The 17,908-nt window shown below is 45.2% G+C and overlaps 1 protein-coding gene across 1 annotated transcript in view; it reads right to left on the bottom strand.

The window, feature by feature from the left end:
- CNGA2 (cyclic nucleotide gated channel subunit alpha 2) overlaps positions 1–17,908 on the bottom strand; it is a 56,888-nt gene that overhangs the window by 16,241 nt on the left and 22,739 nt on the right. The window contains exon 4 of the mRNA XM_075834263.1: positions 10,729–10,839. Coding sequence (XP_075690378.1) covers positions 10,729–10,839 — 111 coding nt within the window. The remainder of the gene's footprint in view (positions 1–10,728; positions 10,840–17,908) is intronic.

The raw sequence follows: 17,908 nt of genomic DNA, 5'->3' as shown, positions 1-17,908 counted from the left end.
CTTGCTGTCAGTGAATGACTGACAGATCTAATACATTGCACTACATAGGTAGTGCAATGTATTAGAAAAAAAATAATCTGACCGTTGGACCTTCAAGTCCCCTAGTGGGACTTGAGAAAAAGTGTAAAAAAAGTATAAAAAAGTGTAAAAAAATGTGCAAAAAATAAAAGTTTGAAAACAATAAAAGTTTCAAGTAATCAAATAAAACACAATCCCCCTTTTACTCTTATCAAGTCCTTTATTATTGAAAAATAATAATAAACCATATGTATTTGGTATCGCCACGACCGTAATGACCAGAGGTATCAAAATATTATATTATTTATTGCACGCGGTGAACAGCGTAAAAAGAAAACGTAAAAAACGTTACCAGAGTTTCTGTTTTTTGGTCACTTTGCCCTACAAATATTAGAATAAAAAGTGATCAAAAAGTCACACGTATCGAAAAATGGTGCCTATAAAAACTATAGCTCGTCCTGCAAAAAACAAGCCCTCATACAGCTCCGTCGACAAAAAAATTAAAAAGTTATGGTTCTCATAACTTGGCGACAGAAAAAATACATTCTTTTTACAAAAGTAATTTTATTGTGCAAAAAGTTGTAAAACATGAAAAAGTTCTATAAATTTGGTATCGCCAGAATCGTACTGACCAGCAGAATAAAGTTAACATGTAATTTATAACGCATGGTGAACGCTGTATAAAAAAACCGAAAAAAGCTGTGCCAGAATTGCGTTTTTTGTTTACCTGGCATCCCAAAAAATAGGATTTTGGTGATCAAAAAGTTGCATGTACCCCAAAATGGTACCAATAATAACTACAGCTCGTCCCGCAACAAACCAGCCCTCATACCACTACGTCTATGAAAAATAAAATTAGTTATGGCTCCAATAAGTCAGGAAATAAAAAAATATGCAGTTGTGCCCAAGGGGAACATTTCTTCTGTTTGAAGAGGCGATTTATCAAGGACCTAAAATTAGAGAACCAGGAAAGGGAGTGCCCAAACATATCCGCTGGAAGCGACGGTACCCGTATTATACCAGGACAACACTTCCCAGCAAAATTCCCCAAACTGCAAAGGTGCGGAGTGTGGACCAAAAGGGGGATAAGAAATGACACCATTTATCAGTGCGACACCGGCCTGTGGAGAAAGGATTGTGTCACAGCGTAACACACATCTATGGATCATTTTATTGTTTTTTTTTACCCCATTATTATACCACCTGACTATGCCCCTTATATACTCCGCCCGGCTTACATATGCCCTATATTATAAACGGAAACACCAGTAAGACTTCAAACAAAACTACTACCAAGCAAAATCCACGCTCCAAAAGCCAAATGGCATTTCCTCCCATCTGAACCCTACAGCGTCCCCAAACAGCAGTTTCCTTCCACATATATGGCACCGTCATACCCGGGAGAACCCTTTTAGCAATTTTTGGGGTGTGTGTCTCCAGTGGCATAAGCTGGGCACGACATATTTGCCACTGAATGGCATATCTAGGGAAAAATATAAATTTTGAATTTGCACCATCCACAGCGCATTCATTTATGGAAAAGACCTGTGGGGTGAAAATGCTCACTACACCCCTTAATAAATGCCTTGAGGGGTGCAGTTTCCAAATAGGGTCACTTCTCAGGAGTTTATTTTTATTATTTCACATCAGAGCCTCTGCAGTTGTGAACCAATACTTTGTAAATCGCCAAATTAGGCCTCAATTTTACATGGTACGCTTTCACTCCTGAGCCTGGTCGACTGTCCAGGCAAGAGATTAGGGCCTCATGTAGGGTGTTTCTAAAACCAGTAAACCCAGCATAATAATTAGAGAGCTGTCTTGTTATGGTGGCACAAGCCGGGCACCACATATTGGCATATCTACGGAAAAAAATCCCATTTTCACTCTGCAACATCGAGTGCACACCAATTTCTGCCAATCACCTGCAGGGTTAAAATGCTTACTACACCCCTAGGTAAATGCATTGAGGGGTGTAGTTTCCAAAATTGGGTCACTTCTGGGGGGTTTCCACTGTTTTGGGCCCACAGGCGCCCAGAAACCAATCCAGCAACATCTGCACTCCAAATGGCGGTCCTTCCCTTCTGAGCCCTGCCGTGTGCCCAAACAGCAGTTTATGACCACATATGGGGTATTGCCGTACTCGAGAGAAATTGCTTTACAAATGTTGGGTTCTTTTTTTTCCTTTATTTGTTGCGAAAATGAAAAAATTTGAGCTAAAGCTACGTCTTATTGAAGAAAAAGGATTGTTTTTATTTTCACTGCCCAATTCTAATAAATTCTATGAAACATCTGTTGGGTCAAAATGCTCACTACACCCCTAGATGAATTCCTCAAGAGGTGTAGTTTCCTAAATGGTGTCACTTTTTGGGCGTTTTCATTGTTTTGTCCCCTCAGGGGCTTTGCAAATGTAACATGGCCTCCACAAACCATTCCTGCTTAATGTGATCTCCAAAAGCCAAATAGCGCTCTTTCCCTTCTAAGCCACGCCGTGTCTCCAAACAGCCGTTTATTACCACATGTGGGGCATTGTTTTACTCGGGAGAATTAGCTTTACAAATTTTGTGGTGCTTTTTCTCCTTCAGTCCTTGTGGAAATGAGAAAAAATAAGCTAAACCTACATTTTCTTTGAAAAAATTTAGATTTTTATTTTCAGGGCCTACTTCCAATAATTTCTGCAAAAAAACTGTGTGGTCAAATCGCTCACTATACCCCTAGATAATTTCCTCAATGGGTGTAGTTTCCAAAATGGGGTCACTTGTGGGGGTTTCCACTGTTTTGTCTCCTCAGGGACTTCGTAAATGTGACATGGCCTCCGCAAACCATTCCTGCTATACTTGAGCTCCAAAAGCCAAATAGCGCTCTTTCCCTTCTCAGCCTCGCCGTGTCTCCAAACAGCCGTTTATTACCACATGTGGGGTATTGTTTTACTCGGGAGAAATTGCTTTACAAATTTTATGGTGCTTTTTCTCCTTCAGTCTTTGTGGAAATGAGAAAAAATTTGCTAAACCTACATTTTCTTTGAAAAAATTTAGATTGTAATTTTCAGGGCCTACTTCCAATAATTTTTGCAAAAAACCTGTGGGGTCAAAACACTCACTATACCCTTAGATAATTTCCTCAATGGGTGTAGTTTCCGAAATGGGGTTACTTGTGGGGGGTTTCCACTGTTTTGTCCCCTCAGGGGCTTTATAAATGTGACATGGCCTCAGCAAACCATTCCTGCTAAATTTGAGCTCCAAAAGCCAAATAGCGCTCTTTCCCTTCTAAGCCCTGCCGTGTCTCCAAACAACCGTTTATTACCACATGTGTGGTATTGTTTTACTCGGGAGAAATTGCTTTACAAATTTTATGGTGCTTTTTTTCCTTTAGTCCTTGTGGAAATGAGAAAAAAAATCATTAAACCTACATTTTCTTTGAAAAAATGTCAATTTTCATTTTCACGGCCTACTTCCAATAATTTCTGTAAAAAACCTGTGCGGTCAAAATGCTCACTATACCCCTAGATAATTTCCTTGAGGTGTGTAGTTTCCCAGATGGGGTCACTTTTGGGGGATTTTGACTGTTTTGGCACCGCAAGAGCCCTTCAAACCTGACATGATGCCTAAAATTTATTCGAACAAAAATAAGGCCCCAAAATCCACTAGGTGTTCCTTTGCTTCTGAGGCCGGTGCTTCAGTCCAGTAGCACGCTAGGGCCACATGTGGGATATTTCCTAAAACTGCAGAAACTGGGCAACAAATATTGATTTGGTTTTCTCTGGTAAAATCTTCTGTGTTATAAAAAAAATTGTATTAAAAATTTATTTCTGCAAAAAAAGATGAAATTTGTACATTTCACCTCTACTTTGCTTTAATTCCTGTGAAATGTATAAAGGGTTAAGACATTTTCTAAATGCTGTTTTGAATACTTTGAGGGATGAAGTTTTTAAAATGGGGTGACTTTTTGGGGGTTTCTAATATATAAGGCCCTCAAAGCCACTTCACAACTGAACTGGCCCCTGTAAAAATGGCCTTTTGAAATTTTCTTGAAAATGTGAGAAATTGCTGCTAAAGTTCTAAGCCTTGTGATGTCATAGAAAAATAAAAGGATGTTCAAAAAACGATACCAATCTAAAGTAGACATATGGGTGATGTTAATTAGCAACAATTTTGTGTGGTATAACTTACAACTTACAATCTTACAAGCAGATACATTTAATTTTTGCAATTTTTCGCTAAATTTTGGTGTTTTTCACAATTAAATACTGAACATATCGAGCAAATTTTGCCAGTAACTTAAAGTCCAATGTGTCACGAGAAAACAATCTCAGAATCGCTTGGATAGGTGAAAGCATACCGGAGTTATTACCACATAAAGTGAAACATGTCAGATTTGAAAAATGAGGCTCGGTCAGGAAGGTCAAAAGTGGCTAAAGAGGGAAGGGGTTAAAGTACAATGTGTCACGAGACAACCATCTCAGAATCGCTTGGATAGGTATAAGCATTTCAGAGTTATTACCACATAAAGTGACACATGTCAGATTTGAAAAATGGTGCTGCATCCTGAACGTGCCATCTAGTCCATGTCCTTAAGGGGTTAAAGGGCTAGTTTAACCAAGACAACCCCCTTTCATTAAGCAACTCTTTGTATGATACCTAATTGACAGTGGTCCAGCAGTTACACCAATGAATATCTGTTGTAACTGGGGAAACTGCATGTTTCTCAAAATGTAGTATTACAGATGTAGCACTCTTTATCTTGACTCTTAACGCATTAAATACACAGTGGCAAGAAACTTTAACTTGACTTTTTCAATGGCTTTTGTTGTGCGATATCACACTACAGCAAGGTATCAGAGTCAAGTTAAACTGTGCTACATCTGTACATATTTTGTGCTCATGAACATAGTTTACAAATAAATTGAGCCTTGATTTCCTTACATTTTTCTCTCATCAAAGTGTCCAATCTAAGCAGCAATCACTGCAGTGCAAACATGGGGCATTTTGTCGCTCTACCCGTCAAAAGTTTTAGCTCCGATTGCAGCCCACTTCTCTTAAAGCAATTCCCAAGACAGGAGGTATGTTTTGGACCTTAATCTTGTTGTAGTGTGAAATCACAACCAATAAGACGGATGCCTATAGGGATGGCATGGTGCACCAGTATGTTGTGGTAGAACTTGGAGTACAGGATTCCTTAGATTTTTAGTAAGTCACCAACTGGACCACCTCCGAAACATCCCCAGATCATAATGGAACTTCCTCCATTCTTGACTGTGAGCGGAATGCAAGCAGGAAGAATGCACTCCCCTGTCGCATGACAAACGAACTTTCGCCTTTTGCATCCAAACACCTCAAACTTTGATTAGTCTGTGAAAATAACCTTCTTCCACTGACTAGTGGTCCAACCCCTGTACTTTTTAGTCCAATATAGCCTCTTATTTATATCATGGACCTAAGCAATGGTTTTTATGCTGCTACACATCCAGTGGCATAGCTAAAGGCTCATGGGCCCCGATGAAAAAGTGCTTATTGGGCCCCACCCCCCACAAACTTCTCATGGCTGACAGCCCGCAGCTTTCAGTTGCATCGCTGGGTCTCCTAAGTGACCCAACAATGCAGCACTAGCAGCCAGGGACGTCACTGGGGTCTTAGGCTAGATTCACAAGAGCAAATTACGTCCGTAATGGACGGAATGTATTTCGGCCGCAAGTCCCGGACCGAACACAGTGCAGGGAGCCGGGCTCCTAGCATCATAGTTATGTAGGATGCTAGGAGTCCCTGCCTCTCCGTTGAACTACTGTCCCGTACTCAAAACATGATTACAGTACGGGACAGTTGTCCGGCAGCGAGGCAGGGACTCCTAGCATCGTACATAACTATGATGCTAGGAGCCCGGCTCCCTGCACTGTGTTCGGTCCGGGACTTGCGGCCGAAATGCGTTCCGTCCATTACGGACGTAATGTGCTCGTGTGAATCCAGCCTTAAAATGCCAGGGGAAATAGCCCCAATACATATGCCCCCCCCCAAGAAGATGTGTGTGTATATGTGTGTGTGAATACGTGTGCATAGGAGACAGCATATCTAAAGCACTACGACCCTATAAACTATGGATAGGATTAGATACAGTGGCTCAGTAGACAGTATCACACATAATAGGATTAGATACAGGGCCCAGCTCGCTGACATTGCGACTCCAGCGCAGTACCCAGGAAAGGTAAGAATAATAGTTGTTTTGCTTCTTTATGTGTTACTATTTATTTTTCTGTGTTTGTGTTATTTTACAGGTTTGGTCGTTGGACTACGTCGGATTCAAGGACTACTTCAATGACAGCGTTTTTTTATTCTCAATAAAATGGTTAATGAGGGTTGTGTTGTTTTTTTTATTTCAATAAAATATTTTTTCTATGTCCTTGTATTTTTTTCAACTTTATTATTACCACCTTAGTAATAGCTGCTGGCTGATTGACAGCGTCCATTACTAAGGCGGGGCTTAATGTTATGCCGTTGCAGAGGCTAACACTAGCCCTCATTATTACCCCGGTACCCACCGCCACCAGGGGTCCTGGGAAGAGCCGGGTACGAACCAGTACCCGACCATCTGTAGTGATGGTCGGGCACTGGGGTGGCCGCAGGCTGGTAGTATTGGGCTGGGGAAGGCCAAAAACAGTGGCCCTTCCCATCCTGGTAAAGCTAGCCTGCTGCTGCTGTGTTGTGTCTGGCTGGTTATGAAAATTGGGGGGCATCGTTCTTTCCAATTATTATTATTTAAAATGAAAAAAAAAGACATGGGTTTTTCATAGCCAGCCAGATACAATAAAACCGCAGCAGGCAAGCATTACCGGTGGGGGGGGGGGGGGGGGGCACTGTTTCTGGCCTTTCCCAGCCTAATAATACCAGCCCGTGGCCGCCAAAGTATCCGACCATCACTACAGGTGTTCAAGTACTGGATCGTACACGGCTTTTCCCGGCACCCCTGGTGGCTGTGGGTACCAGGTTAATAATGAGGGTTAGTGTTAGCCTCTGCACCGGCTAACACTAAGGGTATGTGCACACACACTAATTACGTCCGTAATTGACGGACGTATTTCGGCCGCAAGTACCGGACCGAACACACTGCAGGGAGCCGGGCTCCTAGCATCATACTTATGTACGATGCTAGGAGTCCCTGCTACTCCGTGGAACTGCTGTCCCGTACTGAAAACATGATTACAGTACGGGACAGTTGTCCTGCAGAGAGGCAGGGACTCCTAGCATCGTACATAAGTATGATGCTAGGAGCCCGGCTCCCTGCACTGTGTTCGGTCCGGGACTTGCGGCCGAAATACGTCCGTCAATTACGGACGTAATTAGTGTGTGTGCACATACCCTTAGCCTCGTCTTAGTAATGGACACTGTCAATCAGTCAGCGGCCATTACTAAGGCGGTAGTAATAAAGTTTAAAAAAACACAAAGACAGAAAAAATATTTTATTGAAATAAAAAAAACCCACACAACCCTCATTAACCATTTTATTGATAAAAAAAAGCCGTCATCGAAGTAGTCCTCGAATCCGACATAGTCCAGCATCCGAAACTGTAAAAAAACCACAAACAAATAAGATTACTGTCTGCTTGGGCCCTGTATCTAAGCATCTTACATAACCACATGGTAAGCTTAGATACAGGGCCCATGTTTGATACTGTCTGTTGAACCCTGTATCTAAGCCTACCACAAGGTAGGCTTAGATACAGGGTCCAGCAGACAGTAATCTTATACAGTATAAGATTACTGTTTGCTGGAGCCTTGGTAGGCTTAGATACAGGGTCCAACAGACAGTATCACATATGGACCCTTTATCTAAGCTTACCATGTGTTTATGTAAGATGCTTAGATACAGGGCCCCAGCAGACCGTAATCTTATACAGTATAAGATTACGGTCTGCTGGGGACCTGTATGTAAGCCTACCGTGTGGTAGGCTTATATACAGGGCCCATCAGACAGGATCACACCTGGCCCCTACCATGTGATTGGCTTAGATACAGGGGCCAGCAGACAGCATCATACAATCTGTGATCCTGTCTCATGGGTCCTCTAAGCCTGCTACATCGTAGGCTTAAAGGGGTTGTGCAGTCCCTAAATATTGATGTCCTATCCTCAGGATAGGCCATCAATAGCTGATGGGTCGGGGTCCGACTCCCAGGACCCCCGCCAATCAGCTGTTTTGAGGGGGTCGCAGCGCTCGTACGAGATCTCCTTCCCCTTCATTTCCCTCACTTGCTCACACTGTGAGTCGCCGACACGGATTCACAGTGTGAGCAAGTCACCGGAATGAAGGGGAAGCAGCTCTCGTATGAGCGCTGCGGCCCCCTCAAAACAGCTGATTGGCGGGGTCCCGGGAATCGGACCCCGATCTATCAGCTTTAGCAGACTCGGATATTAATCTTACCCTGTTCTTCAGCCGCGTCAGCGGAGGTCCTGACTCTATCCAGGGTTGGGATGTTGTGCGTGGCGCATAGCGTTTTGACGTCATGCACTGCGCACAGAGCTGTGACGTCAGGACCTCCACTGCGCTCCGGATCCAAGCGGGTAAGTACTGTCAATTACTATAGTAACAGGGGCCCGCAGCCCGAGTTACTAAAGTAAGCTTTTATTGATGTGAGGGGGGGGCCAGCGGGCCCCCTGGCTTCAGGGCCCGGTCGCAATTGCGACCACTGCGACCTCTATAGCTACGTCACTGTACACATCCCTTTAAGCCACTGGCTACAAAGCGACATTTGACATGCTTTTCTTCCTCGTTTACATTTAAAAAAAGCACGTGTATGATAAACTGTTTTGAATCTGTCCCTTTTGGAACACACTCTGATAAATTTGTCCTCATGTTTTGTGGTCACTCGAGGTCCAGGTCATGGTTGATCACTTACTCTCTTGTTTTCGGCGTATCTCATGAGGGTGCACTGCACGCCAACAAGAGAAACCTTCTCCAGGCGAACAATTTCCCGCAGACTATGCCCTGAATTTCTCAAATGGCAGGGCACGGCTATGGCAGATCGCTTTCGAATGATGACTCCTTCCTCGGCGCTATCAACGAGACCACTTTACTTGTTTTCGCAAGTTTATATAGTATTCCAATACAAGGCAAACACTGGAGTACTTTCACTGTATACGGTGGGGATTTATAAACCTGTGTAAACGGGAAACTGTCTTTGTTGCCCATAGTAACCAATCACAGCAACCAATGAAAGCCGTGCTGTGATTGGTTGGTATGGGCAACATAGACAGTTTCTTTTTAACACCAGTTTCATAGCTCAGTTTCTTCGGTTTTTAAGAATATTTATATAAATACAATGCATGCAAGTGCTGAAAGTGTTTAAAACCATAGATAGACTAATTTATGTGCAAAACACATGTATCAGGTTTATCCTTTACACAGAAATCAACGAATCTGGGAATGTAGTGACATTTTTGTGCAGTAGTGTTTATAACTTTATGGGTCATATGCGCAGTGCTTATTCTTATGGGACAACTTCTTTAAAGTCTATGTAAACCTTTGTAAGGCAAATTTTGGGAGGTTGTACCAACCATATTGGAGAATTAACCACAGATCTTCTCTGGATATAGGCTTCTGTCCCCTCATGTAATCCCAGACAGACTCAATGATGTTGAGATCAGGACTCTGTGGGTGCCAATAACATCACTTAGGGAGTGTTCACATCAGCATTGGCTTTCCGTTCTGGGGTTCCGTCGGAGGTTTCCGTCGTGTGAACCCCACAACGGAAAGTCAAACTGAAACCACAGCTTCCGTTTCCCTCACCATTGATATCAATGGTGATGGAAACATTGCTAATGGTTTCCGTTCGTCACCATTCGGGCAGGTTTCCGTTTTAATGACGGAATCAATAGCGCAGTCGGGAGCCAAGTGGACACCAAAATGTCGCGCCACAACCTCCATGGTATGCAACAAAATGGAATATATCCGAGATCGCGAGGGGCCGATAAACAAAAAATCGTCTAGATAATGCAGCACGGAAGACCAGCCAGCCTCCTGCTTCACCACCCATTCAAGAAACGTGCTGAATGCTTCAAAGTACGTACAGGATATTGAATACCCCATTGGCAAACAACAATCAAAAAAATACTGTATTTCCCAATAAATGCCTAACAATCGAAAACTGTCAGGATGAACCGGCAACAGCCAAAATTCTGCTTCAATATCTGTGTTAGCCAACAGGGCACATCGTCCAAATTTGCGCACCCATGTAACCGTGGAATCAAAAGACGTGTAAGGCCTTATTCGCAAGAGCATGTCCATTTTGCACACTTAAAAAACGCAATGTTTTGCGAGCGTTGCAGTTCCATGTGACATCCGTGTACGCCACGCGTCTGTGTCTTTTACGCGCGTATATCATCCGTATGTCAAACGTTTTTTACGTTAGCAAAAAAAAACTGAGGGAAGTGTTTTTCTTTTTCTCATAATTTCTTTAGCAACTGTTGCGTGAATCACGGATATGTGCGTCCGTGTGCTGTCCGTGATATTTTTGCACCCATGCACCCATTGACTTGATGCGCAAAAAACGTACAAGTATAGGACATGCAGTGAGTTTCACGCAGCGGACACACGCTGCGTGAAAAACACTGAATGTCTGAATGGCCCCATTAAATTGCATAGGTCTGTGTGACGTGCGTTTTTTTAACGCGCGTAACACGGATGTGAAATACGCTCGTGTGAATAAGGTGGTATAAAGGAAGACTTACCTGACAACTGGTAAAAACCAGTTATACAGCACAGGTAATGAAATTACAAGGAGCCAACGGTAGTACCATATCCCAGAAGGGTCGACAACAAGCCTCTCAGATATCTTTAACCTTGTGACAGAAAAGGAAATTATTTTTCATAAGCTTTGTTATACAATAGGGCAAATTGCATAACATTTTTTTTTTACAGATCTATTAATGTGACATAAGGGTAAATAAGCAATGTCTATCATTTTGTACCAGGGATATAAAGAATCTAACAGTAATGACAACAATGTAGTATGGATGAAGGCAACACTACTGTTCCCAGGTGTCTACTGCTGAGGAAAACATGTTGGTTTTTAACATGTCTGATCCTGGGTTTGTGTCTTAAATAGATGAGGTCAGGGCCTACATTTTCATGGGATTCCATCTAAAAAGAAAAAGATACACAGCGCCTCATTGTGCAGAACTTCCCATCTAAACATTAAAGACAGGTTTTGATGTACTAGCTTTTTACAGTTGTGCTGACACAGGCACAACACTGGTGTGGGCTTTGACAACATAGGAGTCAGCTACAGCTTATCTTGACCGATTGGCATTAAAACTCCACCGCTCAACATAGCAGAAAATTTGAGGAGAAACACAGAGCTGAAGACATCAAAGCTAGGCCTTAGGCCTCATTTACACGAGCGTGTGCGTTTTGTGAACGCAAAAAACGCAGCGTATTTGGGTTCATCCACTTGTGGCCCAACGAACCTCCAAAGGGCACTTTCATACACTATATGAGAACTTACGGCGTCACCCAGAGAAATTTTGTGCGTTTTGCCGCAGGTCTGTGTCCACCTTTGATCTGCTGCTTGCGCAGATTCGAACTGGAATCACCTACCAGAATAAAAACATGCGACGCTGCATTTCCCCTGAGGAACGACTGCTTGTGACCTTGAGGTATGTGTGCAGCTGCAATTAGTTCTTAGAGGACGCTGTATGTTTTATAAGTCCGCCATAACATGTGTTCTTTATTGTTTCTGTTTTATCTTGCATTTCGATTTCTGGCCACAGGCAATAGTTACCATTCGTTACATTTTGAATTTCTTTTGGGAGTGACCACCATTTCCTTCATTGTGACATCCACCTGTGTTGTGCTGTGGCAGCGATTAAAGACCACGGTCATGCCTCAGCCCACGACAGAAGAGTGGCTGCAAATTTCTGACGCATTTCTTCATGCAACTCAATTTCCGAATTGTATTGGTGCCCTAGACGGCAAGCACAGTCGTGTGAAGAAGCCCCCACGCAGTGGCTCCCGATACTATAAACACAAACAGTTTTTTTTCCATCGTGTTGTTGGCCTTGGCAGACAGTAATTATTGTTTCACGATTGTAGACATAGGCTCGTATGGAAGCTCTGCTGTGGCGGTGCCGGAACCTTCCATCCTCCCTGGCTCCAGCGGCCCACCAATCCCATATGTCATAGTTGCAGATGAGGGGTTTGCCCTGACAAGGCAAGTAATGCGGCCATTTGCAAGAAGGGGCTTGGATGAGCGTCGACGCATGTTCAATTACCGCTTATGCCGAGCTCGAAGATGTGTGGAATGTGCCTTTGGCATTATGTCTAACAGGTGGCGGGTGTTTCTGTCTACAATGCAAATGTCACCGCAGAATGTGACACATGTCATCCAAGCGTGTGTAGTTCTGCATAACTTCTGCCGCATTCATGATGCAACTTTTGATGCTGAATATATACTAACACATGCACCCACCAGCAACACTGTGCCGGCAATTCCACTCGGGAGATCTCTCAAATCTGGACTCCGAGTGCGGGAAAGTTTGGCTGCATATTTTGAGAGCCCATCAGGAGCCGCACCATGGGGGCTTTATGGCATTTAAAGGGTCGCATAGTTCTTAGTTTATTGTGTCCACAGGTCCGAAGTGGCCAGTGTTTGTTGTTTTAGGTTAGGGGCTTGTAGTGTTAGGGACTCGCAATACATGAAGACCCTTGACGTGTGTTGCTAGCTTACATCTGTTGGGGTTTGTACTTGCCATTTGACAGTCATAAAAGTGATTGCATGAGAATAAATTTTGTACGCCAAAATTACGTTCTCCTCCAATTCCGACTGTCCTTTCTGTGGCTATTGGCACATCACAGCACGCCAACATTCACATCTGTTTCAAACAATGGCAAACCCCTACAGATGAACTAATACCTCATTTAACGTGTGCAAATATTTTGGGGCAAGCTCAGCAGTGTGTGAGTGTACAGTAATATCCAGTTTAGGTAATCATTTTGTTGAGGAGGGGAAAAAAATGTCAACACGCAATTGCAACAGTAAACACCTTCGTTTTTATGTTGTATGCACACCAAAAACGGGCTGCAAAAGAACAAAACACAGACACGTAAACCTTGCACCAACATGGTGCAAAACATATCTGAGAAGACTATGCAGGCCTCCAAACATTAGCCTTGGTCACCTCATCCCACAGCCACTTTCACAAATGGTGGTATTGCTGGCCCGGGGAACTGTACGCGGGCATTTCAGCACCACTATGCTGGCCATGGAGCTGCTGAGGATGTTCGTCACCAGCATAGTGGTGCTGATGATGGGCCTGGTAGCTGGGTCCGGGGAAAGGGGGAGGGAAGGTTTCAGGACCTCTGCTATGTTGCGCAAAATGGCGCTCATGGCCAGGCTGAGGACCAGGGGACTTGATGAACAACTGTCCTAGGCGTAAGAATAAGCAGCCGGAAAACTTCCTAAGTGATCATCGGGGAGGTCACTGTGGCGCACAGGTATTTCCTGTAAATATGAAACCTAATAAAATCTTGCTTCCCTTTCAGGTCTCTTTTGGTGGTAGGTCTGCTACCAGCAGTGCCTTCGTGGATTCAGGGTCTTCTGCTAATATTATGTCTGTGGAATTTGCTATGTCTCTAGCGATGCCATTGATTGATTTGCCTAAACCTGTCCCGGTAGTGGGTATCGATTCCACTCCTCTTGCTAATGGTTATTTTACACAGCATACCCCTGTTTTTGAACTCCTTGTTGGCTCCATGCATTTGGAGCAGTGCTCTGTACTGGTGATGCAGGGATTATCGTCCGATTTGGTTTTAGGCCTTCCCTGGTTGCAGTTGCATAATCCCACGTTTAACTGGAATACTGGGGATATTACCAAATGGGGTAATGGGGTAATGAATGCATGACGTAATGTTTTTCTGTTAATTCTATTTCTCTCAGTGAGGAGGTGAACACTCTACCTGAATTTGTTCAGGACTTCGCTGATGTTTTCTCTAAAGAGGCCTCCGAAGTGTTACCTCCTCATAGAGAATACGATTGCGCAATCGATTTGGTACCAGGAGCTAAGCTCCCTAAGGGTAGGATATTTAATCTCTCTTGTCCCGAACGTGAAGCCATGAGAGAGTATATCCAGGAATGCCTGGCCAAGGGTTACATTCGCCCCTCTACTTCTCCGGTAGGTGCTTGCTTCTTCTTCGTAGGGAAGAAGGATGATGGTCTTAGGCCGTGCAGTGACTACTGGAACTTGAATAAGGTCACTGTAAGGAACCAGTACCCCCTTCCTTTGATTCCTGATCTCTTCAATCAGGTTCAGGGGGCCCAATGATTCTCTAAGTTTGATCTATGGGGGGCTTATAACCTTATCCTCATCAAAGAGGGGGATGAGTGGAAGACTGCGTTTAACACGCCCGAAGGTCATTTTGAATACCTCGTCATGCCCTTTGGGTTGTGTAATGCTCCTGCGGTCTTCCAGAATTTCATAAACGAGATTTTAAGAGACTACCTGGGGGTATTTCTTGTAGTGTACCTTGATGACATACTTGTGTTTTCCAAGGACTGGTCCTCCCACATTGAACATGTCAGGAAGGTGCTCCAAGCCCTTCGGGAAAACAAACTGTTTGCTAAGACCGAAAAATGTGTGTTTGGGGTGCAGGAGATACCATTTTTGGGTCAAATCCTCACTCCTCATGAATTCCTCATGGACCCCGCCAAGGTCCAGGCTGTGGCGGAATGGGTCCAACCTGCCTCCCTGAAGGCGTTACAGTGCTTCCTGGGGTTTGATAATTATTCCAGGAGATTTATTGCTATCTTCTCAGTCATCGCTAAGCCTCTTACGGATCTCACTCGCAAAGGTGCTGATCTCCTCCACTGGCCTCCTGAGGCTGTCCAGGCTTTTGAGGTCCTTAAGAAGTGCTTTATCTCGGCCCCAGTGCTGGTTCAGCCCAACCAAATGGAGCCATTCATCATGGAGGTTGACGCCTCCGAGGTGGGAGTGGGTGCTGTCTTGTCCCAGGGTACCAGGTCCCTCACCCATCTCCGTCCCTGTGCCTACTTCTCCAGGAAGTTTTCGCCCACTGAGAGTAACTATTGTATTGGCAACAGCGAACTCTTAGCCATTAAATGGGCATTTGAAGAGTGGCGCCACTTCCTGGAGGGGGCTAGGCACCAGGTAACGGTCCTTACCGACCACAAGAATCTGGTTTTCCTAGAATCTGCCCGGAGGCTAAACCCGAGACAAGCTCGATGGGCATTATTTTTTACCAGATTCAACTTTTTGGTCACCTATAGGGCTGGGTCTAAAAATATTAAGGCTGATGCACTGTCGCGTAGCTTCATGGCCAGCCCTCCTTCGGAGGAAGATCCTGCTTGTGTTTTGCCTCCAGGTATAATCATTTCCTGTATTGATTCTGATTTAGTCTCCGAAATTACGGCTGATCAAGGTTCAGCTCCCGGGAACCTTTTTGAGAACAAGCTGTTTGTTCCCCTGCAATTCCGGCTAAGGGTACTTAGGGAAAATCATGACTCTGCACTATCTGGCCATCCAGGCATCCTGGGTACCGAGCACGTCATTGCCAGAAACTACTGGTGGCCTGGGTTGCTTAAAGACGTTAAGGCCTACGTCGCTGCTTGTGAAGTTTGTGCTAGGTCCAAGACTCCCAGTGTTAGGGATCTGCCAGGTACTTCAACTAGGTATACTCCTGGGATTAATCAATCCACACCTGAGGCCAGACCTGTTCGACTGACACCATCTCCCACCAACCAGGGTGGCAGGCTCAGGAGTGGGAGAGCCTATTGCGGCCTGGTCTGTCGGAGTTAGCTCCGCCCCCTGTCCTTTATTACCTGCCCTGTTCTCTCCCTCAGTGCTTGTAATTCTTTTGGATTCCTGGCCCCACTGCTGCTTGCTCCAGCCTGCTTCTGCCGTGCTTCTGCCTTGCTGCAGTTCTGCTTGACCTGCTTTGCTTTGCCCCTGGCTTGCTTCTGTCTCCTTGCCCGCTTGGGTGTACTCACTTCGTCCTGGTCCTGACTGTCCGTTCGCCGCTCCGTTTCCTCGTGACGTTCCGTGGCTACTGCCCCTTCCCTTGCATGTTCCCTGTTTGTTTTCCTGTGCACTTAGACAGCGTAGGGACCGCCGCCCAGTTGTACCTCGTCGCCTAGGGCGGGTCGTTGCAAGTAGGCAGGGACAGGGCGGTGGGTAGATTAGGGCTCACTTTCCCTTCACCTCCTTCCTGCCATTACACCCAGGTCCCGACCAGTGGGCTTACTATGTTCTTTGCCCATTCCCCAGAGACCTTGGACCCATATCTCCATGGATTTTATCACCGATTTGCCTCCATCTCAAGGCAAGTCGGTGGTGTGGGTTGTAGTAGACCGCTTCAGTAAGATGTGCCACTTTGTGCCCCTCAAGAAACTACTCAATGCTAAGATGTTAGCTACCTTGTTTGTCAAACACATCCTGCGTCACCATGGGGTTCCTGTCAATATTGTTTCTGACAGAGTGGTACAATTTGTTTCATTGTTTTGGAGAGCCTTCTGTAAAAAGTTGGAGATTGATCTGTCCTTCTCCTCGGCCTTCCATCCTGAAACTAACGGCCAAACTGAGAGGACTAATCAGTCTCTAGAACAATATTTAAGGTGTTTTATCTCTGACTGTCAATATGATTGGGTCTCCTTCATTCCCCTCGCCGAATTTTCCCTTAATAACCGGGTCAGTAACTCGTCAGGGGTCTCCCCCTTTTTCTGTAATTTTGGGTTTAATCCACGGTTCTATTCCGTTTCACCTGGTAGTTCCAACAACCCCAAGGTAGAGGTCGTTCATAGAGAACTGTGCACAGTCTGGGCCCAGGTTCAGAAGAACCTAGAGGCATCCCAGAGCATACAAAAGACTCAGGCAGATAGAAGACATTCTGCTAACCCCTTGTTTATGGTCGGGGATCTGGTGTGGCTATCTTCACAAAATTTGCACCTTAAAGTCCCGTACAAGAAGTTTGCTCCCCGGTTTATAGGGCCGTACAAGGTCATTGAAGTCCTTAACCCCGTCTCCTTCCGACTGGAGTTGCCCCCGTCTTTTCGAGTACACAACGTGTTTCATGCCTCCCCCCTTAAACGCTGCTCCCCGTCCTTGGCTCCCTCGAGGAAACCTCCGGTCCCTGTTCTCACCCCTGAGAGGGTAGATTTCGAGGTAGCCAAGATTGTGGACAGCAGGATGGTCCAAGGCTCCCTCCAGTACCTGGTGCATTGGAGAGGATACGGGCCTGAGAAGAGGACTTGGGTACCCGTCCATGATGTTCACGCTGGGGTATTGCTCAGGAGGTTCCACCGTCATTTCCCAAATAAACCAGGTCCACCTAGAAAGGGTCCGGTGGCCCCTCATAAAAGGGGGGGTACTGTAAAGGATCTGCCAGACACAGCTTCTGTGTCGAAGCCCGTGGGTATTCAGTCTGCACCTGCTCCTATGTTTGTGAGACTGACTCCATCTTCCACCACTCAGGATAGCAGGCTTAGGAGTGGGAGAGCCTATCACAGCCTGGCCAGACGGAGCTAGCTCCCGCCCACTGTCTATTTATACCTGCCTTTCCTGTTCCTCCTTTGCCTGTGATTCTGCTCTGCTTGTTTCCTGGCTCTGCTGCTGCTGCTTGAACTACTATCCTCTGCTTGTTATTGACCTTGGCTTACTGACCACTCTCCTGCTCAGCGTTTTGTACCTCGTGCACTCCTGGTTTGACTCGGCTCGTTCACTACTCTCCTTGCTCACGGTGTCTCCATGGGCAGCTGCCCCATTTCCCTAGCTTCTGTGTACCCTTGTCTGTTTGTCTGTCTTGCACTTACTGAGCGTAGGGACCGTCGCCCAGTTGTACCCCGTCGCCTAGGACGGGTCGTTGCAAGTAGGCAGGGACTGAGTGGCGGGTAGATTAGGG

The sequence above is a fragment of the Rhinoderma darwinii genome, chromosome 8 (assembly GCF_050947455.1).
Source record: "Rhinoderma darwinii isolate aRhiDar2 chromosome 8, aRhiDar2.hap1, whole genome shotgun sequence".
NCBI classification, from domain to species: domain Eukaryota; kingdom Metazoa; phylum Chordata; class Amphibia; order Anura; family Rhinodermatidae; genus Rhinoderma; species Rhinoderma darwinii.
This window is presented reverse-complemented; position numbering and strand designations above follow the sequence as displayed.